This window comes from Larimichthys crocea, chromosome XV, assembly GCF_000972845.2.
Source record: "Larimichthys crocea isolate SSNF chromosome XV, L_crocea_2.0, whole genome shotgun sequence".
Classification (NCBI taxonomy): Eukaryota; Metazoa; Chordata; class Actinopteri; family Sciaenidae; genus Larimichthys; species Larimichthys crocea.
Genome location: NC_040025.1, coordinates 22,163,834 through 22,191,483, shown reverse-complemented (window position 1 = coordinate 22,191,483; position 27,650 = coordinate 22,163,834). Strand labels below are relative to the sequence as shown.

Genomic DNA, 27,650 nt, shown 5'->3' with positions numbered 1-27,650 from the left:
GTGGAAAAACTTCTTTAAAAGTTGCCTAATCAGTCTGGTTGTGGGTGTTTCCTTTCTGCCCTACGTGTCAGCCTAGCGGTCCGTCAGTGTGTAGTCATACAGAGTTAACCAGAAGTGATAGTTTAGTAGAGCCGGGGAGGAGGAGGTGGGAACATCACTCCTAAAAATAAAAAAAAGAGATTTCAGCTAAGCAAAAAAAAAAAAAAGGGGGGGGCATTTGAAGTAGTTTAAAAACCATTTCTCCCAGCTGATACCTCCGAGTGTTTTCCCGATGACTTCCTTTATCTCAGACTGGATTTGGAGTGAGAGATTTTGGCTTCCCGAAAATGTTACATGGGCGGACCTGGAGCGTCCACCACCTGGTGTGGAGTATCCCCGGTTGGGAGACATGTGGTACGCCTTCCCCCTGGCTGTCGGAGTTTTTCTTCTAAGGCAACTTTTTGAAAGGTAAACTGTAGCCTGGTTTGCTGTCAGTAGTTTCAGTGACTGCTCTGTGTGAGGGCACAGCTGAGGAGGAGAGGAGGGGGTTGGTTCATTTCTCATGAGGGCAGATATTGTTTATGGAGCTATAAAAACAGGGATTATAACTGCTGCAAATGTGCCTTTATTGCAGCAGTCTTAACACATGAGTCATCTTCATGAGCTATCTGGAGACTGGAGGGAACAACTCTCTGCAGGCTTCCTATGCTGAGCTGCTGCTGTCACAAAGTTAGAATGAAAATCAGGCTTCGCAGTTTCTTGTGTGAGAGATAAAGATCTCTCTCTTATTGTATTTATTGTTATGTCCTGAGAATGCATCAGTTCACTGCTGTTGTTGTTGTTGCCTCCTTTTGACTCCATAATTAGTGTAAACATTCCTCCCAGGTGATGGCATACAAACTCCTCTGGCTTAAGACACCAGTTTGCCTTGCTTGGCATGATGAACAGGAATTTCATATGACTAACATACAGCTTAATTCCTTATGTGCTGACAGTAAACTGGAGTATTTTTTTTATGGCTTTTTAAAACCAGTCTGTGCACTACACAGCCCTATGCTGAAAGTCTTGTTTTTACTGTAAAGTTCAGCTAAATTAGAGGTTGTGCAGACTCCAGGCCAAAGCCTGGTGTGTACTTCTATTCATTCAGTTTTTTCCATGTTGAGGAGCCTACTCCAGATAAGTGTGGGGTGTGCTGCGAGATTGAGATGTAAATGAACACTGGTTAACTCAACCAGATGATCTTGTGACACACATCAGTGTTCTGGTTAGTGGCAGCCCTCCTGTCTCTTGACTCCCAGCCTCTCACATGATAGGTCATCACACTCTGTTTAGACTAGGTGCTACATTCCCCAGGATTCCTACTAAACTCTTGCCTGTGTGTCTCTCCTATAGGCCCTGCTGGACTCTCATTCCCTCCCTTTTCTAAGACACACATTGCTATGTGCTGAATCTCAACATTTTATGTCAGAGAGGGGAGCCCTTTGGCTAATAGTTAATCTGTTCCTGTAGCCAAAGTGCTTAACTTCACTCTCTGTCTGACTCTCTCTGAATGTGTCTCTTAATACCACACCATCTCTGTGTCCCCCACCCTCTCTTTTTTTTTCTTGCCTTGGTCCATGTGTATACAGGCTAGTGGCCAAGCCCTGTGCCCGCATACTTCAGATTCAGGCGGGAGTGCCTCGGCGAGCTCAGCCCAATGATGTCCTGGAGAGAGTGTATAGGTCCAAACCGGTACATAAGGCCTATGTTTGTTCTGTAGTCAGTGAAATGTTCTTCTGCACTAGAATACATCCACCACAGGCATAATAATATGTTCAGTAAATACTTCACGTAGTGTGACAGTCATACCTGCTGGTATTATGGTTTTCAAGCACTGTTTGTCTTGACCTGCTCTGTCCCTCTTTAGAGTCCAGACACGAGGCAACTGGAGGGACTCTCCAAACAGCTGGACTGGGATATACGGAAAATTCAGAGGTGGTTTCGTGTCCGTCGGAATCAAGACAGGCCCAGTATGCAGAAAAAGTTCTGCGAGAGCATGTAGGTTCATACAAAACTGCTGCTAAGGTTGTCCTGATGCCAGGATTTTAAACCATGATACAATATTTGTATTAACAGATGAGAGGAGGAGATTGTTCACTAGTTTATCCATCAAAATAGATGTTAGTGGATCTGTTTTTGTAATAACTTTGGTACTTTAGATGCCATTAAATGTGTTATTAGTGGATATCGAATAATTCTAAACACGTGATATCGGAAAAGTATTAATACTTTTGACAACCATAGTGTGCTGACAGTTAATGAGTGCATAACTTATTTGAATGAATTGTAGATTGTGATCTGAAACAACTCCTGCGCTGTGTGGCATTGAGTGAAATGACTCAAACTATCTATAAATCAGACATTCATGTCCCCCTGAGGATGAATTGTAATAACTTAATCCCCTCACTTTTCCTTGAGTAAGCATCGTCAAGTCAGGATGTCAAACATTTAGACAACTCATGATATCCCCATCAGTATGAAAAGTATCAAAGTATCAATACTGTGTGTTTAAAATGACACAATCTGTGTTGATTACATTAAACTATTGAAAAACAAACAGGTTTCAATCAGAATGACGCGACTCTGGGTTGATTAACTAGTTAGCAATCCCCACCTCTACTCTGCTCCGCCCGTGCGGTCGTTTGACAAAGAAGACATCACAAATAGCAGTGTTGATTTTAGGAGCACGGTAAACAATCATCTCACTACTTGAAACCTGCTCACCTGAAACCAACGTTGGTTTCAGGTGAGCAGGTTTTCGAGTAGTTTGTGCACTTCATTTCATTGTGAACAATGACTAGGAATATGTTAATGTATTCAAATAAAATATAAAACAGTTACACTTTGTGGGAAACACTGCAACTGGTCCTGAATGTGCACAGTGTGCAGGTTGTTCATTTAATTTACTAGTGTTGCATCAAAGTTTTGTAACTTCTGGTATTACACTAAAAATTTTAAATTCTTCATCTTCTCCTTTTCTTTCACCTCAGGTGGCGATTCACATTTTACCTGGGGATTTTTATCTATGCCATTCGCCATTTGTGGGTGGTGAGTTGACTTATCATACTGTATGCTTTTATACAATACTAATGTTGTTAGTGTTGAGCCTACTGTTTTTGTTCAACTGATCAGAGACAGACTTAATCATATGGACATTTAATCTGTTTCTTAGTCGCCTTGGATGTGGGACACCAGAGTGTGCTGGCACAACTATCCTTTTCAGGTTAATATTTTTTATATTAACTGCCCATATTGTAACTTTAACCTGTTCAGAAACATAATGTTTGTTAAAGGTGTTTTTGCTTCACTCTCTCTCTCCCTCCCTCCCTCCCTGCTCACTCCTAACTCCTAAAGCCTCTAAGCCCCGGACAGTACAACTACTATGTAGCTGAGCTGGCTTTCTATTGGTCTCTGATGTTTTCCCAGTTCACAGACATTAAACGTAAGGTGAGTCAACACACTCTATTGTGCCGCCTCTCAGCAGCCTTTCTTGAATACCTCACGCCCTTTCTATCTGAACTTTCATGTTCCTTTTACATCATATCCATTTTTTTTCTTAACTTAACACAATTATTATTTTTGTATTGGGATTAGTTTATTATCAAGAGCTCTGCAGAAACAAGTCAGACAGTGGAACAGTGCTACACCACAAATATTTGCAATGATTGCTATTCATAGCGTCACATCAGCATGTATTCCCAGTGTTTACACAAAGGCTTATTGGTGTTGCAACTGACAGACAATGTACAAAGACGAGCAGTGAGGACTGTTCTACAACTAGCAACTTCATTAAACTGCTCAGCACAAGTAGCTCAAGCATCCTATTTACCACTTTACCCGTCTTACCTCTCTTGCTGTCATGTCTATTCATTTCTTTGCTGACAGGATTTCATGATTATGCTTGTCCACCACTTGGCCACCATAATGCTCATCACATTCTCCTATGGCAACAACATGCTAAGAGCTGGCACTTTGGTCATGTCTGTGCACGACGCATCTGATATCTTCCTTGAGGTAAAGAACTCTGTGATAAACATGTTTCTTGTAGCAGCCTGTTCGAGACAAACTTAAGATCTTCCGTGCAAGACGTAGGAAACGCAGCTAATAATATATATCCTGTGCTGCTACTTTCTACAACCCGTCTGACAGAAAACCACACATCACATAACACTTCAGAGACAAGTGTCAATGAAAATGCTGGCTTAAGTATAAGGTAGAAAAGTTGTATTACCTGTTTGACAGGAAAAAAACATAGCTCAACTGTTGTTGTTGTTATTTTAGTGACAAGTTTATTATTAGAGATTACAATAAAGAAGTTGTGTGACATTTTCTTATCGTGACTCATTGCCTCATTTAATCCCAAAGGCTGCCAAATTGGCCAACTATGCCAAGTACCAGAGGCTGTGTGATGGCCTGTTTGTGGTGTTCAGCATGGTCTTCTTCCTCACTCGACTTGTCATCTATCCTTTCTGGTGAGACAAACGAGAGCTTATTTACATGTCAGATTATATTACGAGGAAATTAGTTTCTTCATTAACTAAAAGTTGTTGCAATAGATTGACCTCTGTATTGCGTGTGTTTTTGTTGCAGGATTGTTAACAGTGTTCTGTTTGAGAGCTGGGAGATCGTTGGGCCGTACCGGGCCTGGTGGCTGCTCAATGGTTTGCTGTTGGTGTTGCAAGCTCTTCACGTCATCTGGTTCTACCTCATCTCTCAAATCGCTATCAAAGCAATATTCAAGGGAAAGGTTAGTCTGCCTGTTTTGTTTTATTTGTAGTCACACTAGTGGGGTAGTTTTATGAATGACAATGTGTTCCAAGTATCTCAACAACTAATTGATGGATTGCCATGAAATTCGTGGTCCCCACAGGGTGATTACTGTCTTTGGTGCCACCATGAGGTTGGCATTTCTAAAATGTCTTCTCAGCTAATAGATTATCCCAGAGGATAAAGACTGACTTTACATCTAGCACCACCCGATCCAGTGAATTATCTCCATTTTTACCGAATAAGAATTTATTGTTGCCAGGTGAAGCCAACAGACTTTCATGATCTGACTGACCTTCTCATGCCACCACCAGAATGTGTGCTTTTGAGTGAAATGTCTGGACAAATATTGGTTTTAATTTGTCCAGTGCTTTGGTAATATTTGTAAAACTAACGCTATTGTCTTCACCCTGAGTACTTTGTGCTTAGTGCTAACAAAGATATCGTATAACAGAAGATAACACATTCCAATCTGTGCCATGTTGTTAAATATTATACACTTCCTGTATCCTTAGTAGGCATGTTCTCCTCACCGCAGATCTCTAAACCTTGTTTGGAAAAGTTGTGAACATTGTGTGGATGAATGAAAACAGGCTGAGTTGTGGCAGAGACAATTCAAAAAGTTATTTAAGTTTTTAGTTAAGCTGTTATAGATCATCTTTGGTGGAAACCAAACCAACGATTCAGCACCAACAAAGAGGTGCCTGTGTTACTGCAGAGACGAACAAAGTTAATTTTTTCCTGATTTATCTGCCTGGAAAACGTCATTTTAGTGTCAGAATGTTCAGAAGATGTGTGGCTTGTGAAAAATGAGCCCAACATTTACTTCATTGACTACCAGAATCTCTCCTAATCTGCTCATGTGCTCATGTTCACTTCTGTTATTGTCAAGACCTGCTACTAGTTCCCTAGAGGGGTGCGGCAATGGCTAAACCCACAACACACAGATACAGGAAAAGTGACTCTTTTAATGAGGCGTCTCTTTTATTAACCGCCTCTGGTGCCAACTGGAAAGCGTGCTAACCAGCTAGACTAAGACTGACTTATCTGACTGCATCATCACTGTGAATGTTGGCCTGTTCCAGGTGTTAATGAAACTGTCCTTCCTCTCTGTTTCTTCATCTCACAGGTGTCAAAAGATGAGCGCAGTGACATCGAGAGCAGCTCAGAAGAGGAAATTCATTCAAATGGCAGTAAAAGTCCTGCTCAGACCCTTAAACCAAAGGACAGCAGTCACACTGGTAATCTTAACGGAGAAACTCATACCCACTGAGTACCATGAGGGAAGATTTACCTCCCAGTGTGACTTTTATTCACCTGTGTGCCTGTGTGGCCCACCTTGTCACTTTAACCCTCTGAGAAGACTTTAAGGTTTGACGAGATTTGCTGAGTTCTTCAAATGAAGAGAGGAGTTTGGTACAGGGGAAGTCCATGTGTGGAATACAGACTTGGCATTGTCTTACTGAGTCAGGTTTACACTGTGTGAGGTTTACACCTGTTTTTTGCTTACGGATTAGACAGAGAGGTTTGTGTGTGTGTGTGGTCTGTCTGCACCTCGCTGTGTATGTGTGTGTGCGTGTGTGTGTTTGTATGGGAGTTCTCAAAGTTAGAAATTAGAAGTGCATAGCAGTTCATGTCTACACTGCTACTGTCAAAACTCATTTTATACATATGAATAGAGTTTATTAGTGAAATTGGTAATATATTATATACAGCTGTAAAACAAATCACTGTATCTGCCTTACTGATATTGCCAATATCTCTTGAAATACCAAAAATAAAAAAAAAAGTATTTAATCAAATCAAACAATTAATGTGTTGGCTGTTTTATTATATTGCAGATACTGAACTTGCAACTGATAATTATTTACATTATTTGTGACAAATTGATTAATCAACTTATTTCATAATCACTTTATTGGCCAGGTGTGTGAATTTAACACCAGTTATATACGTTGCTCTCAATGTATGGTATAGGCATCTACATGTACGTTATAGGCAGTTACAGTTGGAAAAAAAAGGAGCTACACAGATAAACATAAAAAAATATGGACAGGTAAAAAAGTGATAACGACATGGCCACAATACAGTACTGTATCTCTGTTTTTGGCATTCACTTGAAACATCTCCCACTCTTAGAGTATTTTGGAGTCAGGGAGGGAGGTCCACAGGTTTCCATGTCCACGAGTATGTAGTCAAATTCCTGTGGATATTAAGTGCCTTGAGTTTCCCGGTATAACTTACCTGGGGACCCAGACACAAGTCAATTCAGGGACCACACCTGCAAACTGTGGCAGTGGGAGTGATGCTCTGAGGTGAACCTCTGTGTGTCTTCCTCAGTATCTTATTTTTTCACACTCGTCCAACAGGTCAAAAACTTCATCACCAAAGTCATTGTACTTCACGCTGAAAGAGTTGGAAACGAGCAGTATTTAGTTTTAAAAGCTTTGTAGTACAGTTTATATTCACTGAAGCAAATCTGGCTTACTTCATCTCCAGCATGTTTTCGCTGTCCTGCATGACTTGGACGAGGGCTGGAACAGAAGCGTTAGTCAGCGAGTTGTTTCTCAGCTCCAGACTCTTTAAAGTCTTACTGGCTCTTATAGCAGCACACAAGTCCTCAGTGCTGGCATCTGTCAAACGGGTCATCTCAACACTACAATAAAAGGGAGGCAGACAAATTTGAATATAGTGCACGCTCCGATGCGCTGATTAAAAAAACAAGGTGTGTTTACAGAGAGTGTTGAACTCACTCCAGTTCTTCAAGCACACAGTTTGGATGAGCAACAGCATCCCAGAGATGTTTAACTCCTTGGTCTCCTACTTTACTCATGCCTACACTCAGGGACTTAAGTTTGGAAGTCCCACTTCTCAGCACTGAGCCCAGTTCCTTGAAGACCGGCTGGGTTAACTCACACCGTGTCAACCTGCAGGGTGGAGCAGAACATGCAATTATCTGACTTTCACCAAATATTTGTAAAAAGAGTGTTAATGTGGGTGATCCTACTTGAGTTTTTCCATGGGACACCCAGGTCGACTGAGAGCTTTGCAGAGCAGCAGCGCCCCCTCCTGGCCTAATTCATTCACTGACAGATCCAGCTCCGACAGAGAGCAGTGCTCTGACATTAAGGCCTCCATCAAATGAGGGCAGCACTCACCTGTCAGCTCATTATCAAAGAAACTAAAATAAAAGAAACAAAACAAAACGCACTCATTCATTCATTTTTTTTTCTTTTTACACACACAGACTGCACTCTTGTTATGCTGTGAAACACGTACTTACTTGAGGCTCTGCACTTTACAAAGTGGGTGTTGCAGAGACTTGCACAAAGCCTCCACTCCGGTGAGACCAGTCATGTTTTGCATCAGATTCACTTTTCTCAACTCTGATTGGCCCGAACACAAAGCTGCTGATAAAGCCTCCATTGATCCTGCAGTCAACCCGCAGTTTTGTAGCCTGTAGCCAAATTCATTTTTTTTTAAATTCCAAAAGTCAACTATTCAAAACATTTCTGACAAAAAACAAAAATACTTACTGGATGTCTTGTAGTTTGCAGTGATGACCGTGCAGTGCTTTGCACAGGTTTGTGAAGCCCTCGTCCCCGATCTGGTTAAGGCTCATGTCTAACACACACAGCCGAGAGGTGTCTGAGGTCAGGACAGACGCCAGATCTTCACAGCTCGCCTCAGTCAGTTTGCACATTACAAGTCTGGGTAAATCAAAAGCAAAATATTAAGGACTGCTTTTGAGAATTGTCTGTCGACATAAAGGCCTTGAGCTATACTTACTTTAATTTCTGCAGCTTGCAGTCTCTGAGTCCAGCGCAGAGAATTTTGAACTTTTCATCTCCGAGGCGGCTCTGAGAGAGATCCAGCTCCTTAGTGAGTCCTCCGCTCAGAGCTGAAGCCACATGACGGACAGCCCCGGGGCTCAAGCAGCAGTCTGACAACCTGATTGACACAACAAAGTGGTATCACATATGACATACTGGAAACATGAAATAAATGATGTCTGGACATATTTTTTACCATGACTTACTTTATCTTATGTGACAGGCTCATAGTTGGAGCGAGCCTCTCTGCTTCCTCCTCTGTCAAATTTGTTGTACGGTACAGATTCAACTCCTCCATCTCACCAAGGCACGTGACAACATAATTCAGAGCTACGCAGTCCTGGAGGCTCAGGTCTCCATAGCTGATGCCTATTCGTGCTGAGGGGGTGATGATCTCTCTCACCAAACTCTCATTTTGAGCTTGATAAAGCAGATGGAAACAGTGGTGGTGTTTATCTTTGTACCATCCCTTCAGCGTCATCTCTGAGCTGCTTTTAAACCAGGATTTGAAATCTGCGATTCGATCAGAGTTCATCTCGCCCAGCAGGTTCTCCAGTGGTCTGCTCTGAACTGGCTGTGAGAGCGCTGACATGAAGACATCTAGAAACTTTGCACGGCCTTTGTGCTTTTCCAACATCTTCTCCACACTCTCAGACTTCGACTTGTCCAAAAAGAAAGACACAGCCAAGAGGAACTCCTGCATCAGTTGGGAGTAGAAGGCGAAGACGCATCTATCGGATGGGCCATGTACTTGCAAGAAAGCACCGACTGAGGTGGGAAACTGTTGAAAACCAAAGGAGTCCATTTCTCTTTTGGTACAGCTCGAATGCTGCTCAAGGAAGCAGTGAGACGCCATCTTGCCAAGGGACAACACTAGTTCTCTGTTGCAGGCCTTGGTCATCGAGAGTGTCTGAATCAGGTGAACCAGGATATCTACATACAGCTGAGATAACGTCTCAGGAAGATCTGCTCCGGCATCCATCAGAGATTTGTAAACAGAACAAACTGTCCAACAAAACCTTGGGGAGGTACAGATATCATAAAAACCAAGAGTCCTTTCCATGTGCATTCGTGCTTTGGTGGCAGCAGCCGGGTCAGTAAAGAACCCGTTAATGTAGGCCTCTCTTTGTGGCTTCAGGAAACCCAACACCTCCACCTGAGTGCCACTCACAACGTTTGGACATCCTCCTGTTCTGGTTGCTACCACAAAGGTAGCTCCTTTCAGCAATGATCCATGAAGCAAGCTCGCCACTAAACACGACAGCGAGGCCGCCTGGCTGGGGTCAGAGCAGAGGGTGTGGACGGAGGGGTCCAGGCTCTGTTTGCACTGATCCAGATCATCAAATACAAACAACACATCCTCTGGCTTCTGCAGAAGCAGGGGCATGGACTCAGGAGGGATATGACCGTGATGGTGTAGCATTAATGTCTCCAAAGAGAGCATGTCATTGATGGAGTTTAACTCCCTGAAGCGGAAATGGAAAACATAAGAGAAGTTTTGCAGATGTTCTCCTTTGGCCCAGTCCACAACGAGCTTCTCCAGAGCAGTGGTTTTACCTGATCCTTCAGGACCTACAAGTATGACACTTCTGCCTTCATCGCACAGAGCAGTGTGGATGGCACCATCGAGGGAGGTGTCTTCCACATTTCTGTCTGTCACCTGTGCCTCAGAAGTCAGCGGGGATATGTACTTCTTGTTATTTATCACACTGACTGGCAGCTCTCCACCAAGAAGTGTCGACATGGTCTTTGCCTTCAGGAAATGAATCAACACAGAGTCTTTGTCCATTGCTGTAGATCAACTGTTGGTGTGAACATAATAACATATTATTGACTATCAGTATGACAGTCTGCATAGCAACATGTCATTCACTGCTGCACATAATTACAGTGTTATCAACTTTGCTTGTCTACTATGGAAGCTCACATGTCTTACACAGTCTGCAGTAACATTACATAACACACGGTGAAATCACGAAAGTGGAAACTATAGTTACCTTGGGTGCAGTGTTGTTTGAAAACAAAGTAAATGAAAATAAAAGTCTCTTTAGAAAGTAGATAGTTTTCTGAGTTAATGTCGGGTTACGCCTTCACTGAGTATGCACACGACTTACCCATCAATTAAACTACGACCCGCCCAGAACAGGAAGTACAATGACCGATGTTAATCCCTGGACTCTGTCTTACAGGCGACAGGGAGTGCCGAGTAGACTGGTGACAGAGAAATGCGTAACAGCATAACAGTCTAGTTTGAATACACACTTTGCAGTTGTTTAAATAGTCACCTAAATTCATTTCTAAGTAGAAAGAGTGATCAAAACTTTAACTTTACTGGAGTAATGACATTGTTTTGTTACTTTAGACTATATTTCTATATTCCAGAGAGAAAAATGTATTTTTTTTTTTTACTCCACTGTCTTTGTTTGATACCTTCAATAGCAACTTAGTTACTAAATCATTAAAACAAAATATGAAATTGTGATAATACATCTAACCCAGCAGTATATAAAGTAGCAGCATTAATAATTCAATAATCCAATGTATATGATTATAACACTTACTAGATCATTAAAACAAAATATAATTAACAAATAAATTATTATTTATTATTATAGTTAGGGTTACCCGGTGATGTATAAAGTAGTCAAAAGTTAAAAGTAGTTTAAAACCATTTCCTACACTTTGTGTACACACTTTACATTTAGCTGGTACTGTTTATGTGGGTTACTGTACCTATTTTGAATGCATGCTTTTTACTTCTACAGGATATTTCTACACTGTGATTTCGCAGCTCCTAACGTTCTGGGTACTTCCTCCACCAGTAGGACAAATAACACACATCTGGTTTAATATGTTGGAAATAATCTGTCTTTCAAATATGATATCCCCATTTTATTCACCCTCAGAGATCAGTCTGATGTTGTAAAGTGAGCTTTCGTTGCTGTGAGCTTTCGTTTTGTTTTTTTCACAGAGCCCTGTCTGGTCTGGTCATCTGTCGTCCACATTGGAATTACATATAAAGTCTAATTTATGCATTGCCATTGTCCGTTGGCTATGTCTAGTTTCAAGCCTTTGACCATAACCAGTTTTACTGATGGGCGTGGTCCAATGTGTGCTGAATACACACTATGTGAAAAGTTAAACCACAGGAAGTCAGGAAAACAAGATTTTCAGTGTCGTGAAAAAGACCTCTCATGTCAAAACTAGTTTTGAACAGAGGGTGTCTTTAAGTCACACAAGCATACATTTATATAATATTATACCTATTGTCAGACTAGATTGGATGAATAGTTATCTCCAGAAAACTGCCATTGCCAAAGTTTGCAGGACGTTTTGATGGGGATGTAAAGAGACGATGTCTACTGAATTGTTACCCAAGAAAAAGAAGACAAATGATCACACAGCTGAGTCCTTCTTTATTTTAAACATAGACAGTGGTAATTAATGTGACATCAAACACAAGCAGAGGAGAAATAAACACACAACACATACATTTGGCTCATGGGTGCAGATGGCTCATTGTATGTTATGGAGCTGAATTACTATAGCAATCCAGCAATTACTCAATTACTGCAGGGTTTTCCTTTTCTAATTTGAGCTTGAATATAATCTGTTACGGGTTTCCACTGTCTTGATGAAAACTGCACTTGACCTTCGTTGCTGTTCTTTGGGGACAGCTGTTGGGGACAGAGGACAGCAGACAAAATGACACACAACCACACACTGCAGGCTCTTTACAATCTTCATCCCAGTGGTAATCATGAAGTTATATTCATGTTCAATAGCTATACTTGCTTTTGTTTGGCACTGTTTGGATGTTGAGAATTGACTCCTGTCCAAGCCTGTTCGAGAGAGAGCAGGAAAGTCACTGTCAGTACTGATGTAGTAACAATGTAAACAGTTGATTTTACACATCATGAGTGTGTTTCAGGTCTTGTGTAACTGTCTGGAGGGGTGCATTTCACCCTTAAGGGGCAGTAATGAGCCGGTCCGGCGCACCACTATGAGATGAAGAAGACGCTCCACCTGTTAGTTGGTGCTCGAGTTGCATCATGGGCAATGTAGGCGACAGGTGTTGATAAAGAAGAAGAATGTGTGGAATGAAAATGATGATATCTTTCATACTGCTGCATTAATTTTGACAAAGTTATCACAAGTACAATGTTAAATTGGTAAAGAACACAAATTGGTGGTCTTAATGGGGCCAAATAAATAGAAATGTATAGCCTAACTTAAGTTTTTACTGTAATCAGTCAGTTATTAGGTGATGAGAACTTAACACTGCTGAGCTCTTCCAATACAACTCACCTTTCCTCCTCTCCTTCCAGCAGTTTGCTGTAGGTTGAGATCTCTATGTCCAGTCCCAGCTTCACATTCATGAGCTCCTGGTACTCCCTGAGCTGGCAAGCCATGTCCTGTTTGGCCCTCTGCAGAGCCAGTTCCAGGTCCCTGATACGAGCCTTGGCATCCTGCACAGCCCCCTCCCCGCGTTGCTCTGCGTCGGCTATCTGGCCCTCAAGGTTGGTACGCTGAAAAAAGTGCATTATTCATGCATTATTCGTGTATTATTTGGCACATTTTAAGACCAAACAAGTCCTTTGACTTTCAACCTATCAAGCACTCTAAACCTTTCACTCACCTGTGCCTGTGCAGATTGGATCTCATTCTGCAGGCGTGCAATCATTCTTTTGAGCTCAGATATTTCCCCCTTGGCGGTACGGAGCTCATTACCATACTGGTCTGCCTCAGCAGTCATCTGGTCAAACTGCCGGCAGAAATCAGACAAGAAGAACAAATATGTGCGATTAGTAACTATCAGGTTTGACAAGGGTGTGGGTTCCTGTCAAAAAATGTTAGAAAGGTATTCTAGTAGAGTTATGACCTTTAGTAAACTGTTAACCCCATATTATATTTCTGGTTTTAAAGAGAAACTAGTTTTACCACAAGTTTTATTCCCTAGGCACTGATGTAGTTATTCATATTTGATCTGAGGACGTTTATTTTAGTTTTTCACCTTGTTCTTGTGCAGGCTTTCAGCTTCTTCGCGGCTACGGGCGGCAATTTCCTCATACTGAGACTTAACATCAGCCACAATCTGATCCATGTTCAGGCCACGGGAGTTGTCCATTTGCACCACCACAGAGGTCTCCTTCATGCTTTCTTGCAGGTCATGCAGCTCCTTTTTTTTTTTTAAATAAAACAACACAGAGCAACAGTAAGAAGACAAAATCCAGAATACAAAACAAGCTCAGATACTGTATATATAATATATATAATATCTTCAGGTAAAGGTTACGTACAGCATCATACAGGGATTTGAGGAAGTTCACTTCATCAGTGAGTAAACACACACTGTCATCCAGATCCGTCTTGGACACATAGCCTGCATCCACATCCTGCAGACAGTTACATTTCATGTGAATTGCTTTCAAATGTTAACTGAAGTAACAGTTTTATAACTCAGCAAGGAAAATCCTTAGTAGACAAATTGCTTATAAAACTTTGAGAGTTAATACAAATCGTTCAGAACTCCATACTGTACCTTCTTGAGCATGACAAACTCATTCTCTGAATCGTTCCTCTTGTTAAACTCACACTCGTATCTGAAACAGCCCACAGATATGCAGATCTTATCAGGATGCATTCAATTACCAAATGTCTAAAACTCCACTCAGGTTTACAGGCTTGCAGTAACAATGGTTCAGCTTCTTACTTTGTTTTGTAGTCGTCCACATGTTTGTGCATGACACTGTTCTCCATGTCAAGTCTGTGTTTGTCATTGTTGAGAAACTCCAGCTGTTTTTGCAGGTTGGCGATGTACGACTTCAGCATTGGCTCAACGTTAGAGGCTGAGGCAGTCTGTCCCTGCAGCACTTTCCACTTGGTTTCAAGCATTTTGTTCTGCTGCTCCAAGTATCTCACCTGTGGCACAAGCAGTAAGTATCAATCAAATCAAACAGATTCTAACATCTTTTACAGAGGTCATTGGCCTTAAATCATACACAAGAGTCCTCTTACCTTATCAATGAATGAGACAAAACGGTTGTTGAGACTCTTGATCTGTTCTTTCTCCTGGTTGCGAACAATTTGCACGTTGGGGTCGATATCTATGTTCAGTGGGGTGAGCAAGCTCTTGTTGACAGTCACGGCTGTAATTGGGGGTGCGTGGGTAGCTCCAGTACTGATTTTGGGGATGGAGTAGGATCCTACGGACATGCTGCTGAAGCCCCCTGCGGATGTGCGTAGTCCTGCACGGCTGTTACGCTTGCTCCTCAGACTCATGGTTGTACCTTGTGGAGATTTCACTGCTGGAGAGGATGAAGAGGACGGGAGGTGTTTGAGTTCTGTTGTGCATCTCTCTATTTTTAGGGTGCTACTTTATAGACCTATGGGTGTGACATGATAACAAAGTTATGCAGCTTCCCAATGTGGGTAAACCAGTCTAACACATGCCACCTGTTCTCCCACCTACCCCCACAGCGAAAGTTGCATTGTTCCTGTTGTTATGCTGGAATTTAAGCCTGCTCTGCAGCTTCAGGTGTGCTGCATTTAAGCAAAACATGATGATCCACGTGATCAGGTGATCACTCGGTCTGTTGTTCTGAAAATAAAAAGTCACTACAGTGATCTAAGAAATCATTAAGAGACAAAAACTAATCATAAAATACACCATGTGTAGAATTAGGACAAGTATTTCTTGTTGGCTTCATGCCAAAATTAAATTTCCTTGTAGTGTAGATTAGTGCTGAAGGAGGAAGGAGGAAGTTGCATAAAATGCAAATCGGGTGAGTTACAAGTGAATTAACCTGCAGGACTGCCTCCATGAAAAAGTAAAACCACAAGAGGTGACAACACTTGTGGTACTTTTACAGTACATATCTCATTCACCCATTCACACACATTCATACACTGATGGCATTGGCTGCCATGCAAGGTGCCAACTGCTCATGAGTTTTAGGAGCTAAACATTCATAGGCATTCACGCATTCACACAGGGTTCAGTATTTTGCCCGAGGACACTTCAACATGCAGACTGGAGGAGCCGGGGATCGAACTGTCTAAATATAGGAAGAATAAAACTTGTATTATTATATATATAATATTTGTTTCGCCTTTTTGTTTTGTAATTCTACGTCATTAATCATTGTTAACAAACAACCAGGGCTGTCCTCTTGTCAGACAGTCTTTGTTTTCTATTCAAACTCTCCCTCTTTCCCTTTTTAGAATCATTGTGCAATCACCACCTCCCTTTAAAAAAACATCTACAGAGAAATAAGTCCCTCGTACAATCTGGTTTAGGTTTATTCTGGATGTCAGCCTACAGTATGTGCTACTGAAGCTGCTGTCTACACAACTTAAATACATTCTTGTAGGTAAGTAAGGCTGGGTGAGTAACTGTGTGAATGTGTTGTGTATATTTAAAGAAATACTGAATAACTTTTCTAATTCTAGATGACTCTATTAGCTTCTTGTCTTGTCAGATATGAAGATTGCTTCGTTCAACGTACAGAGATTTGGACTGATGAAAGTCTCAGATCCAGATGTCCTGTCAGCACTGGTGAAGGTAAAACACCCGGATTACTAAGTTAAAGATCAGTTTTTTGGGGAGCAGCCAAAGGGAAGATGAATGACTGGTATGAGGAATGAAGTAAGTGACAGTGTGTAATGTAAAGTGTGAATGCTTTCATTCATCCCTTGATATTTATGGCTGTGTTTAGTAAATGCTATGAGTAAGCTTTAAGGAAAAATAAAAACCTGAATGATTTGCATGCTTAAAAGCTTTTTTGTGTCCTTTCTTTTCATTAAATGTTATACTTCTTTTACAGATTGTGTCCCGGTACGACATCATAGTGATTCTGGAGGTGGTGGATGTGAGCGGCGCTTCTGTTAGACTCTTCTTGAGCGAACTGAACCGGTGCGTTTTACATTTTTTATTTCCGAGTGAAGCAAAGATTGTTGCTTTTTTTTAACTGAATGTATGCTTAGTTTTACTGTCCTATGCGTCTCAGAGTCAACACAACTCATCACTATGCCCTGCAGCTCAGTAGCCGCCTGGGAAGAAACAGATACAAGGAACAGTTTTTGTTTTTGTACAGGTAAGATCATATCATATCAGCAGATAATATTTTTGTGATGTGACCTTTGAACGGTTACATTATAAAGCTATTTTTATCCTACCGGTAGGGATGATGTTGTCGATCTGATTGACTGCTATCAATATGAAGACAATCAGATAAATGACATTGATGTTTTTGCACGAGAGCCGTATATTCTCCACTTCAAACCACACAACACAGGTGAGTCTCTGCGCTTAACTAAAGCTTAAAGATTAACAGTGAGTTATGGATATTAATGTGTGTGGTGATTTGTTTTTAGTCGGTTGCTATAGACACAATAATGCCATTGTTTTTTTTAACGTCTGTGGGGGGCAGGTTTATCAAGTCTGTCAGCATCTTGTGTTTGCATCCACACATGTAAAGTATGTCATGATAGGGTGTGTTGTAGCAGTTGGTGCTGGTGGAGCATTTGTAGTTGACAGGATTGTTTTGGTTGCAGTGTTGAAGGATATAGTGCTGATCCCGGTCCACACCAAACCGTGGGACTCAGAGAAAGAGCTGGATGAGCTGTATGACGTCTTCCTGGTGGTCAAAGACAAATGGAAAACTGACGTGAGTTGCATCGGTGTTACACCTGAAAGTAGCACTTTAAAGGTCCAATTTGAAAGATTTAATGGCATCGCCTCACCCTCTGTAAACCCGCTCCCTCTGTAGATGGCAAGTGTAACAAAAACACAGTCATTCTTATTCTCAGGGGATTACACACTAATGAAAACATACTAATATATTTCATTTCTGCCGTACTCTACCAATAGTTCCCCTAAAGTCTGAAACACTGGACCTTTAATGAGCATGGTACTCAGATTTATGACCACATATAGTTTTATACTCCCATATTAAACCAATTATACGGCTCATAATCATTATCATTTAACAGTGTTGTAACATGGCTACTTTTAATGAGGTTTCTCTGTATTATTCTTTAAACTAAGAAGATATATAAGAACTTTTAGTGTTAAAATAACCATTTCTGATTTCCTCTAGAACATCATGATCCTCGGGGATTTCAATGCCGATGGTGTGTATGTCACCCGTAAGGAAATGGAGGCGATCCGTATTCGCAGCGACAAGAATTTCCATTGGCTGATCGGTGATGATGTGGACACCACTGCAAATACATCCAACGAACACACCTATGACCGGTGTGTATACATTTATAAACTCCATTTAATTGGAGAGGAGATGGCTCTATTGTTTAATCTAGAAATTCTGTGGCAGGAAAAAACTGTATATATTGTCATTATATTTCAATTATTTTAATTATTGAATTCATATATTTCTCTCACAGGATTGTTGTGTATGGAGAAGATATGCTGGCAGCCATAGTCCCAAACTCAGCCAAGCCATTCAATTTCCACGAAGGGTTTGCTATGACAGAAGAAATGGTGAGTTGTCTCTCATAATCAACACTTTATGCACCTGTAGAGCTTTTTTTGTTCTGTGTTGTGGGAAAATTCCTTATTCGGTATTATATGCACCCTCCCGCAGGCTCTGAGAGTGAGCGACCATTACCCTGTAGAGGTAGAACTATGTCATGCTCCTCCTTACTGGATGGCAAAGAGCAACCAACGATGTGATATTGTTGACACCCAGCGAGGATCAGTCAACACAGCTGTCACAGGTGAAGCGCAAAACTGTTAATTACTTTAGGCTGATAGGAGCAAAGTATTTGAGACAAGGGCCGACCTACCTGTGCAAGTTGTTTGAGGGAATGCTTGGAATTTGGGTGTGGGTATGCTATTATTTGCATGCCATGGCATAATAGGAACTCTCTTTTTGCTAATTATCAAAGTGCACAATTAAAATCTGAAGTATGTTTTTCTTCTCACAGAGAGTTTGCAGGTTGATGTGTTGCAACTGCAGAAGGAAAACCTGCTGCTTGAGCGAGAAAAACTTCAACTCCAGATCTCCTTGTTAAAACACCGTCTTGCCAAGATCCACCTGAACACCTGACTAGAAGATCTCAAAGACTGCTGCTGGAGTGACTTATTTTTTACGAGCCAACTTCCTTGTTTTGTCATTTACAGTCTCTGTGGACAGCAGGAATGTAAATAATTAGAGGGAATGCTTGGAATTTGGGTGTGTTTCTTCATATTTTGTTTGACATGTTTACAGCCAGGCACAAAAAACTATAGCTAATTTCCTCATTCATGATACATTTACTGAGAGTGATTTTTTAAAAATACAATCCACCTGTTCAAATTATATTACAAATTATTACTGAAATACATGCATAATTAAGAGCATGGCTGCTTTAATTGACAGGTGGTTGACATTAGAGGTGGCTTGCCTCCGCCACAGAGGTTGCTGCTTGGGTTTTAGCCTGACTCAGTTCTACCCACGAACCACATCATTAGCTGGAGGCGGCTCTACAGAAACCTATGTGTACAGCACCCGCAGGTTTCTGTATACTACGTCCATGTTTTATACAGTCTATGTCAGGGGTCTTCAACCTTTTTCAACCCAAGGACCCCTTGGATGAGACAAACAGAACAGGGAACCCCACATGTTAAATTCATTTTTAAAAATATCACATTTTAGCTAATAACTTATACTTTACTTATACTATTTATATACTGGTTGTGGTCTTTGGACATGTCTACCAATTAGAGTGCCAGTGCCTCCACTGTTTGTAGTTTCTCAATGATCTGCACCCTCACAGTCACCATTATTTTGGTAAAAATGGTCAATTATGACAAAAATTGGGGGACCATTAGTTACGGCAGGTAATAAAAAGTTCATGCATAATTATTATTGGTTATTAAATGCCAAGAGTTGTGTGGTCTTTGGACATGTCTACCAATTAGAGTGCCAGTGCCTCCACTGTTTGTAGTTTCTCAATGATCTGCACCCTCACAGTCACCATTATTTTGGTAAAAATTGTCAATTATGACAAAAATTGGGGGACCATTAGTTACGGCAGGTTGCTAGGGCAGGTTGCCTGTTTCATGACAGACGCAGTGGGCGTAATAACAGCACATAGAAGCAAATTAATCTTTTAAATTAAATTAAATGCATTTCTAAAGTTAAATAAAGTTCATTTTTAATATAATAGAAAAAAATAGATTCAGAGTGATAATAGTTCAGGCAGACTTAATACTCAAACCTCTCAGACAGAGTGACAAACAAAACAAAACTATGAAAATTTGTCTATTAATTCTAGAAAAGAGAAAAAAAATCTCAGACAGAGTGATAAACAAAACAAAACTATGAAAAATAGTCTATTAATTCTATACAAGAGAAAAAAAACGGAAGATAAGACTATTAATAAACAAAAACAAAAAACACTCCGAAAAGGAAGGGAAGAAAACACTAATAAAAGATAAAAAATAAAACAGGAAGTAGTACATTTTCAAAATAAAACAAAACAAAAACAAAAACCCAGGAAAAGACAAAACCTAATTTGCGGAGTCACATAAAGCGCTTAAAGTTTAGGTATTATACAAGGTATAGCCTCTGTAGCTGGAGGGACAAAGTATCTAGTGGTTTAAACGGTGAAATTAAACGATGTGTTATTAAACACAAACTGAACATACGTTATATTTCGTCAGTTTGATCGTAGTAACGGCTGTTCAAAACATAGAACGCGAAAACGGTTAACACAACACACAGTAACGTGTGCTGCGTTCAAGTGAGCTGCGTAAACTTCAGCCTTCTATAACCGTTAAAACGTTAAGCAGCAAGTCTACGGTCAGCAATGAGAGGAAATATACCGTGTTGTAAACGTTTAGACGTTTATATTATACTATATTACTACTACTATTATGTTATACTACATTGTAAGAAAAATAAAATTACACTTGTGTTGTTGAAGGAGAGTGATAAAACCCTTTGCCGTGTTGTGAGTCGTGGTCAGTTTACCGTTATTGTCTTCGGCACGTGAAGTGTACACAAGTCGAGTCACGTGACCAGTGGCCGCCCCCTTCGTCCAAAACACCGAGGACACGATCAGCTTGTAAACAACTGTGCAAGAAAGGTGCGGCAGTCAGCTAGACAACTTCCCCAGCGTCGATCGAGGACAGTACTGTTTTAAAAAACCCCAAAACAAACATCGCTCACCTGTCCGGCAGACAGGCCGTCTCAATGCATTGCAGAGGACCGAAAACACCGCGGGGATCATGGATGTGTACGACTTGTTTAGTAGTTGCAGGAAGGGCGACATCTGTAGAGTCAGGTAACCCGACAGCTCTGCTGACGTTGTTTTGGCTTGCTTGTGCGCTAAAAAAACAACTCATTAAATTCACCTGACACGGCTGCACCATTGTTGTTATGATCTGTTTCCCTCAGTCCTGTCTTACAGCACATTACCCTTCGTTCATTTGACCTGTCTGTCTTGCAGCTTAACCCAAACCTGACTGTTTAGCCCACATATGAGGATGTAAACACGGGAAGGCAGGGTCGCTAACATTAGCTCTGATGAGCCAGCTAGTAACTTTAGCTAACGTTTGTAGGTCAGCTGCTCAGTTTCCAGATGCAGCACCGAGATGGTGTCGGATGCTTCACAGGATGCTATATGTGGAGAATTTACAAGGTGCATTTGTTTATCATTGTGCGACGCAACATCTAAGTTATAGGGACCCTTGCATTTATGTTGCATCCAAAAGAAAACTGATATGAATGGGTGAAAAATAATAAGTCTTCAAACTTGTTTATGGTGGGATGCAGAGGAAAGGTTGTTTATTGCTTGCCAGACTGTAAAGCTATGCAGCTTTGATTCTCTTTATCCTGTAGCAGACAGGTGTGTCCTGTTGGTTATGAAAAACTAAGTCTCTACTCAAGCCACTACAAGTTAGGGCAAAAAAAGTCTGTACTAATTGAAGTAAAATATATCAGTATTCACCTGACAGGTGTGGCATAGAACTTACATGGTTTTTCCACAAAATTGCAAATAAGTTGAGTGTACATCCAGCACTGCAAGATATAATATCACTGCAAAAGATCAGTGTTTCATTTTTTTTCCATCTTGCATTCAGCCTGTTCCTATGTGACGTACACTCATCACATAGAGACAGAGAAATGATCTGTGTTTCGCTGTACAAAACAGTATTTATTTTATGAGCAACGGACCACAACGTGGTAACTACCACATGCCATGTTGGTTTGTGAGTTTAGTTTTTTGGCTGATTGTGTATATACTGCTGAGATAAACAGAAAGAGTAGCGGCAAGCCCAGGGTGGCAGTTTGTCAGTAAACACTAAAATAAGATGGAGAGTTAAAATGGTCACATGAAAAATAAGCTACTAAAAATATTTGAATGTATTCAAATGAAATATAAAACCCGCCTCAGTTATACAGTCATCCTGTGGGAAACACAACAAATGGTCCTGTATGTGTTCAGTGACTTTTTAAGGACGTTCTTTGAGAATATTTTGTGAGCCGTGGACTTTTTCCTTTTTGCCATGGTACTGAAAGATGTATCAAGTATCATTTTTAATACTAGTATTGTGTAGAAGTTTTAAAATTGTGGCACCGTGACAACCTTATTAGACTCTGTGCATCACTGTAGCCTCTCATTTCTTCTCTTTTCTCTCTAAGATACCTTGTTGAACAAAGAGATGTGGACCTCAATGTAAGAGACAAATGGGACAGCACTCCTCTGTAAGTACAATCAAGCAGTCTAGTCCTCTGACCAACAGATCGTCACTATTATAACAGCCTAAAATGTAAATGTTTTTAGGTATTACGCGTGTCTCTGTGGTCATGAAGAGCTGGTCGAGTACCTGTTGGCTAGTGGTAAGGCTGGAATTTTACTGGCTGACTGTGCTGTTACTTTTTGTTGGTTAAGCAATGCAGAAAAGACTATATATATATTTATTTTTTATCTTTGTCTTCAGGTGCCAAGTGTGAAGCCAACACGTTCGACGGCGAGAGATGCATGTACGGCTCTCTAAGCGACTCTGTACGGCGTCTGATCAAAGACTATAAGTGTGTCAGTGTCCGTGCCATGCAGCGGAATGATTTTAACTACTTTCTGCACATGTAAGGGTCAAATGTCTCTACAGAGCAGGAGACAGCACTGTTCATGTTAATACAATACAGTATCCTGAGAGTTTGTATGTAAAACTGCAGATCTCCATCTTTGCTTTAGGTTACTGGAGCAGGGTCAACACAGCGATGTCAAGTTCTTGGTCCATGGACAAATATTTACAGCCCACCGATGTGTTCTCAGCGCACGCTCGGATTACTTCACTGATATGTTTCAGACCAAATGGGAGGGGAAGAACCTGATCACCCTCAAACACCCTCTGGTAAATTAAAATATATATTCAGGCTGATTCATTCTGTGGGTCTAATATACAACAATAGAGACATATTGTGTCTATCTGCATTTATATGGATAAAAGCGGTTTTGATTTCAGGTCAACCCTGCAGCCTTTGGAGCCATCCTGCAATATTTCTACACAGGTAGGTGTGTTAGAGCTGCAAATATTTAAGATTTTCCAGGTTTACCATTTTGGATTAATTCGAAACCCAGCAACAACCTGGGATCTAAAAATCTTTAATAATTGTACTTTTACTGACTGAACAAGTTTTAAATTCAGGTACCTTTATCTTAGATTTACAGATTTTCGGTCAAGACCTTTTTAAATCAATAGCCTGTTATACACGTGAAACAGGTTTTTTCTTGCTGTAATCACAGAGATGGGGAACAAAATTCACGGCACCGGTTCTGTGCAGAAGCACATTCCAGTTTATCTGAAGCTCATATAATATTAGAGTTAGGTACTAAAAAGACAGTAACCATCCAGTGATGGAGTGTTTTAAGTGACAAGTTTTTGTGTTGTTTTTTTTTGTTACCTCCATGGCAGTCCAGCAAGAAGAAAGCGTCCATAAAAAATAAGAAGAGGGAATTTTGCATTAAAGAGATTGTAACTATGTTACTGATCACTTATAGTGTGTCTGAAATAGAAGAAAAATGTTCAAATATAAAGATTTTCCAAGGTAACCATTGAGTTACTGTAACTCTGTACTGTAATATGTAAAATGTTTCCATAACATCAAAATCACACTATTCATACTGCTCTATTGTATTAATGTGTTTTTATTAATGTTTCAGGACGAATGGATATTGATATAAGCCTTTTGGATGACTCCAGACGACTTGCTAAACAGTGCAAGATGGCGGATCTCATAGAAGAGCTGGAGAATAAATGCAAACAGTTGTATGAATTTGGTAAGATCTAATACATGTGATGGTTTTCAGATTTTGCGTGTAGCGTCTTGTTAAACTCTCTTTGTTTTGGAGCTTGGGTTGACTTTATTTTTTATTTTTCCTCATGAAGTTTCGAACAAACCCATCTGCGTGAAGGTTCTCAGCCTGGAGCCTCGCAGCTGTCAACTTCAGGAGGACATGGCTCAGTTAGCAAAGTCTGCACTTCCCACTGGACGAAGAGTAAGAACATGATGACAAGAACATTACGAATTTTAACAAATACTATAGCTGCCACTGTGATAGTTGTAATGAGCCAACTTTGACTTGTCTTGTTGATTCCCCAGGCTGGATTTGACGAACTTCCCTTTAACAAATTAGAAAACTTCCAAAGTTACCCTGACATCTGCTTCATAGTCGATGGTTACAATTTCTTGTGTCATAAGGTAACTAAGAAACTCACACAACATCCATAAACCTGCACAGCATGTGAAGTCCCTGTCACTAAAATGAGTGTTGTTGTGTGTTGGTGTGTGTCCCCAGGCGTTTTTCTGCGGACGCAGTGATTATTTCAAAGCCTTACTGGAGGACCACTTCAGTGAAGGAGGGCGGCTGCAGTCCCAACCCAGCACCCCAGTGATTACTTTACACAACATTTCCCATGAAATATTTATCCACGTCATGTATTACATCTACACAGACGACACAGAGGTTAGTGCACAACATCCATCTGAAAGTTTTTTTCTTTCTTTTTTTTGGAATTGTTCAATCAAGCAAATTTGCTATTTAGTGAGAGAATTAGAAACAGCTGGTGAAACAGAAAACTCACCTTTATGGACCAATTTGTGGCTGAAAAACTTGTTTTCTACTGCTAGACATGAACCTGTAAAAGAGAAAAGTTTGTGTAGGAACAGAGGAGTCGAAAACATGTTGTTGTTTTTTTTATTATCCTAAAATTACTTGACAATATTAACTTTCTGAAGTTCTAGTCCTCAATAAATATTGACTATATTTACAGTTTTAAACTTGAAGCAGCTACGAATAGTTTTAACAATGGATCAAATCACTACTTGTATGTGAAAAGGGTCGCTTGTAGTGATGAAGCCACAGAGACATATCAAGTTCAGCCCTGCAAAGATCATTGTCTTGGTTTTCCACTCTGCAGCTTTACTGTTTTGATTCAGTCTGAACGTTGTCATGACTGTTTCAGGCCACAATAGGCAGCTACTTTCAATGAGAAAGCTGTAAAACTGCAGTGTCAGACACAGACACAGTGAGCATCTGTGGTGCTCCATAGTGTAATATTTAGCAGCTCTCTAAAAGCAAAGCTAAAAGGAGAACAAATCTTGGACTTACATTCATGAGGAAAACAGAAACAGGATTTCAAATAAAAGCTGATGTTGCCTCATGTCCACTGGATGTATAAGTAGTTTGTTTGAACTTAAAGGAAGCTTATTCACACCCTGACATGTTTGCATCCATGACTCAAGCAACACACTAAATATTTAAAATATATATTGGGTGGAAACATCCACCAAACAATGTACAATAATAACAAAGTTACTTGAATGTTAATCATGATTGCCTAACATGATGTTTTTTTTAAATGTCCAGTTAACAACAGAGAACGCGTTTGACGTACTATGCGTGGCTGACATGTATCTGCTGCCAGGGCTGAAGAGCCTCTGTGGGAAGACGCTCGCTAAGACTATATGTGAGGACAACGTTCTGTACATGTGGAAGACTGCAAAGCTTTTCCGTCTGTCTCGGCTGGAAGATCACTGCACAGAGTTCATGGCCAGGATCATTGAACGGGTGAGTGTCTGTGTTTCTGTGTTGACAGTGGAAGGAAGGGGGGCCGTGTTTTGGTTGGAACAAGAACAAGAGTGTCTGGGGAAATCACAGCTGGCAGCTGAAGTTTACTGTATATGTACAATTGTTGGTGTTTGTTCCTTGGGTAGTGTCAGTAAAGTGTATTAACTGAAGAATAGTTGGGTAGATAGTTAGATGAGAAGATTAATACAAACTTGAATCACATCAAAACCAGAAATTAATGAGGAGCCAAAGAACTGTAAAAAACATGAGATAAATAAATTAAATATATTAAATATTAAAATTAAATGACTGCCTTCATATATATATATATATTACCGCCATTTTACCAAACCTCACAGTGAAGGCAGACGTCTGAGGCCATCTAAAAATTTATTTTGTTGGTCCATGTTTGTGTCAGTCACGCTCAGCTCCCTCTCAGCATAAATTTACATCTGTATTAACAATCCAACCCGTCTGGCACAGCTGGTGGAGCAGGACGAGTTTGCCGAGATCATCCGAGAGGACGCAGAGTCGCTGGAGGAGAGACACGAAAATGACTCCGTCCCCCTGGTGGACGACATCCGTTATCACATCACCAACAATGTGCAGACATACAGTGACATTGAGGAGGCCAACCAGAAACTGGAGGCCTTGGAGGAGCTGCTCTTGAGCATTAATATTGACTGCTGAGCGGTCAGCAGGTTGTAGCAGGTCTGCGGCTCAAGCTGCTGCAGAGCTTGATTTTTTTAAGGGGACATCTATAGTGAGAAAAACATATGCATCTATATGTTTAGGTTTCTTTTATTTACAGTGTATTATACAGAATATATATTTTCAAAGGAAGCTCTGATGTTACAGGATTATATTCAAAGCAGGCTTATGATGGCTGACTAGCCAGACGTGAGAAAGGAATTTGGTGTAAAGGTTTTTTGGGGGAAATGTGGGTGATATATTTACAACAGAATATAATCTTTGCATTGTGCATGCATGAATTTATTTGCTTCGATTGGGAAAATCTGTGAAATCGTATTTCTATGCTTAAAGAAAGCCGAAGACTCGCATTCGATAACCGAGGACAGCGCAGTATATGTTCACTTTATTCACCCAGAAAATATTTTTCACATCAAACTCTTGATTTGAAGTTACCTCTAGTATAGTTTTATGATTTATGTCATGTGCTGAAGCAACTTTTATTTGGGTTTAGCAGCAAAACTTAGCCTCACTGTTCGACCTGTTACATTTCTCTTAGACTTATCGCCCTCTAACACATTTCTGCCATTTGTTTGAACGTAAAATGGACAAATCTTATTTCCTGCTGCCGTATATGGCAGCAAACCTCTCTTGCCTAGTGTGTGTGCAGAAGGACATAAATGACATACAGCTCTTAGAAAAACTGTTTGCATGTAAAACCCACCATTGACACAGGAGAAATGTATTTGTTTTTATTTATTTAGAAATATTATTTCTCCCTGCTCTTGGTTTTGGCAAATAAACGTGGTATTGCAAGCACCAGTAGTGTTTTATTCAGCACATCAGCGTGAATTTTGATGTGTGTCTTGGTTGATTCATAACATAACATTTATTTTACACATCATGACATACTTGAAATATTAACAATAACTACACTGAAATATTTCAACTGTTTGATAGATTTAATTTGGTACACACATTCACGACTCTCTCCAGAGGATCTCTACTCACTATGACATTTCATCTGGCACCATCTTCTGGCCATAATGTAATTTATTCCAATATGACCAAAATGTATGATACATATTCCCATCCCACAACACTTCCTCTATGTAGTATTCATAAGCACTAGATAAACATTTAATGAAATGCTTTGAAACACAAACATTTTAAAATGTTTATTAATAAGATACTTCAGTGGGAAATAGTGATATGATATGAATATAATGTACAGTATTTGTCAGTAGTCTCTCCTACAAA

The 27,650-nt window shown here is 40.4% G+C and overlaps 5 protein-coding genes across 11 annotated transcripts; 3 read left to right on the top strand and 2 right to left on the bottom strand.

The window, feature by feature from the left end:
* Nucleotides 1-241: 241 nt before the first annotated feature.
* On the top strand, nt 242-6,582 carry LOC104935436 (ceramide synthase 5). Its single transcript, XM_010751276.3, has 10 exons — nt 242-447; nt 1,608-1,710; nt 1,886-2,016; nt 3,009-3,066; nt 3,191-3,241; nt 3,373-3,465; nt 3,904-4,032; nt 4,384-4,490; nt 4,609-4,765; nt 5,915-6,582. The coding sequence occupies exons 1-10, from the start codon at nt 272-274 to the stop codon at nt 6,056-6,058; spliced, it is 1,149 nt and encodes a 382-aa protein (XP_010749578.1). The 5' UTR covers nt 242-271; the 3' UTR covers nt 6,059-6,582.
* Nucleotides 6,583-6,735: 153 nt separating this feature from the next.
* On the bottom strand, nt 6,736-10,801 carry si:ch73-233m11.2 (NACHT, LRR and PYD domains-containing protein 12). Of its 2 annotated transcripts, none has more exons than XM_019267783.2 (9): nt 10,733-10,801; nt 8,825-10,420; nt 8,575-8,736; nt 8,322-8,495; nt 8,069-8,242; nt 7,793-7,966; nt 7,539-7,712; nt 7,274-7,441; nt 6,736-7,191 (listed from the first exon to the last, which is right to left on the bottom strand). In XM_019267783.2, the coding sequence occupies exons 2-9, from the start codon at nt 10,405-10,407 to the stop codon at nt 7,122-7,124; spliced, it is 2,679 nt and encodes an 892-aa protein (XP_019123328.2). In that variant the 5' UTR covers nt 10,408-10,420; nt 10,733-10,801; the 3' UTR covers nt 6,736-7,121. The 2 variants fall into 2 exon arrangements, with proteins under 2 accessions (XP_019123328.2, XP_010750042.3); XM_010751740.3 differs by having other exon boundaries at nt 10,616-10,761.
* Nucleotides 10,802-12,014: 1,213 nt separating this feature from the next.
* Nucleotides 12,015-14,994, bottom strand: LOC104935447 (keratin, type II cytoskeletal 8). Its single transcript, XM_027288668.1, has 9 exons — nt 14,637-14,994; nt 14,332-14,540; nt 14,161-14,221; nt 13,919-14,014; nt 13,633-13,797; nt 13,258-13,383; nt 12,927-13,147; nt 12,414-12,460; nt 12,015-12,295 (listed from the first exon to the last, which is right to left on the bottom strand). The coding sequence occupies exons 1-9, from the start codon at nt 14,898-14,900 to the stop codon at nt 12,207-12,209; spliced, it is 1,278 nt and encodes a 425-aa protein (XP_027144469.1). The 5' UTR covers nt 14,901-14,994; the 3' UTR covers nt 12,015-12,206.
* Nucleotides 14,995-15,741: 747 nt separating this feature from the next.
* Nucleotides 15,742-18,898, top strand: LOC104935457 (deoxyribonuclease-1). 6 transcript variants are annotated; one of them, XM_027288672.1, is made up of 10 exons: nt 15,742-15,987; nt 16,100-16,182; nt 16,445-16,533; nt 16,628-16,714; nt 16,803-16,915; nt 17,175-17,287; nt 17,720-17,877; nt 18,024-18,120; nt 18,224-18,356; nt 18,567-18,898. In XM_027288672.1, exons 2-10 carry the CDS (start codon nt 16,102-16,104, stop codon nt 18,686-18,688), a joined length of 993 nt encoding a protein of 330 aa, XP_027144473.1. In that variant the 5' UTR covers nt 15,742-15,987; nt 16,100-16,101; the 3' UTR covers nt 18,689-18,898. The 6 variants fall into 6 exon arrangements, with proteins under 6 accessions (XP_027144473.1, XP_027144471.1, XP_027144476.1 ...); XM_027288670.1 differs by having other exon boundaries at nt 15,742-15,991; XM_027288675.1 differs by having other exon boundaries at nt 15,742-15,991; nt 16,100-16,266.
* A 1,769-nt stretch (nt 18,899-20,667) lies between these two features.
* abtb1 (ankyrin repeat and BTB (POZ) domain containing 1) lies at nt 20,668-27,209 on the top strand. Its single transcript, XM_010751326.3, has 12 exons — nt 20,668-20,909; nt 22,271-22,333; nt 22,413-22,468; nt 22,570-22,714; nt 22,824-22,983; nt 23,095-23,140; nt 23,793-23,909; nt 24,019-24,128; nt 24,233-24,331; nt 24,429-24,596; nt 25,500-25,700; nt 26,184-27,209. Exons 1-12 carry the CDS (start codon nt 20,854-20,856, stop codon nt 26,388-26,390), a joined length of 1,428 nt encoding a protein of 475 aa, XP_010749628.1. The 5' UTR covers nt 20,668-20,853; the 3' UTR covers nt 26,391-27,209.
* Nucleotides 27,210-27,650: the final 441 nt, after the last annotated feature.

Bases quoted from the DNA above. Each gene is read 5' to 3' on its own strand.
- LOC104935436 (XM_010751276.3), top strand. From the start codon at position 272: ATGACTTCCTTTATCTCAGACTGGATTTGGAGTGAGAGATTTTGGCTT. The intron at 1,711-1,885 runs GTACATAAGGCC...GTCCCTCTTTAG, and splicing joins GAGTGTATAGGTCCAAACCG to AGTCCAGACACGAGGCAACT. The intron at 4,766-5,914 runs GTTAGTCTGCCT...TTCATCTCACAG, and splicing joins AAGCAATATTCAAGGGAAAG to GTGTCAAAAGATGAGCGCAG.
- LOC104935457 (XM_027288672.1), top strand. From the start codon at position 16,102: ATGAAGATTGCTTCGTTCAACGTACAGAGATTTGGACTGATGAAAGTC. The intron at 16,715-16,802 runs GTAAGATCATAT...TCCTACCGGTAG, and splicing joins CAGTTTTTGTTTTTGTACAG to GGATGATGTTGTCGATCTGA. The intron at 16,916-17,174 runs GTGAGTCTCTGC...TTTTGGTTGCAG, and splicing joins CTTCAAACCACACAACACAG to TGTTGAAGGATATAGTGCTG.
- LOC104935447 (XM_027288668.1), bottom strand. From the start codon at position 14,900: ATGAGTCTGAGGAGCAAGCGTAACAGCCGTGCAGGACTACGCACATCC. The intron at 14,015-14,160 runs GTACAGTATGGA...AACTGTCTGCAG, and splicing joins AGTTTGTCATGCTCAAGAAG to GATGTGGATGCAGGCTATGT. The intron at 13,384-13,632 runs GTGAAAAACTAA...TTCTGCCGGCAG, and splicing joins AAAGCCTGCACAAGAACAAG to TTTGACCAGATGACTGCTGA.
- si:ch73-233m11.2 (XM_019267783.2), bottom strand. From the start codon at position 10,407: ATGGACAAAGACTCTGTGTTGATTCATTTCCTGAAGGCAAAGACCATG. The intron at 7,442-7,538 runs GTGAGTTCAACA...CTTTTATTGTAG, and splicing joins TGTGTGCTTGAAGAACTGGA to TGTTGAGATGACCCGTTTGA. The intron at 7,192-7,273 runs GTAAGCCAGATT...CAACTCTTTCAG, and splicing joins GAAAACATGCTGGAGATGAA to CGTGAAGTACAATGACTTTG.
- abtb1 (XM_010751326.3), top strand. From the start codon at position 20,854: ATGGATGTGTACGACTTGTTTAGTAGTTGCAGGAAGGGCGACATCTGT. The intron at 23,141-23,792 runs GTAGGTGTGTTA...TTAATGTTTCAG, and splicing joins CCTGCAATATTTCTACACAG to GACGAATGGATATTGATATA. The intron at 24,129-24,232 runs GTAAGAACATGA...TTGATTCCCCAG, and splicing joins CACTTCCCACTGGACGAAGA to GCTGGATTTGACGAACTTCC.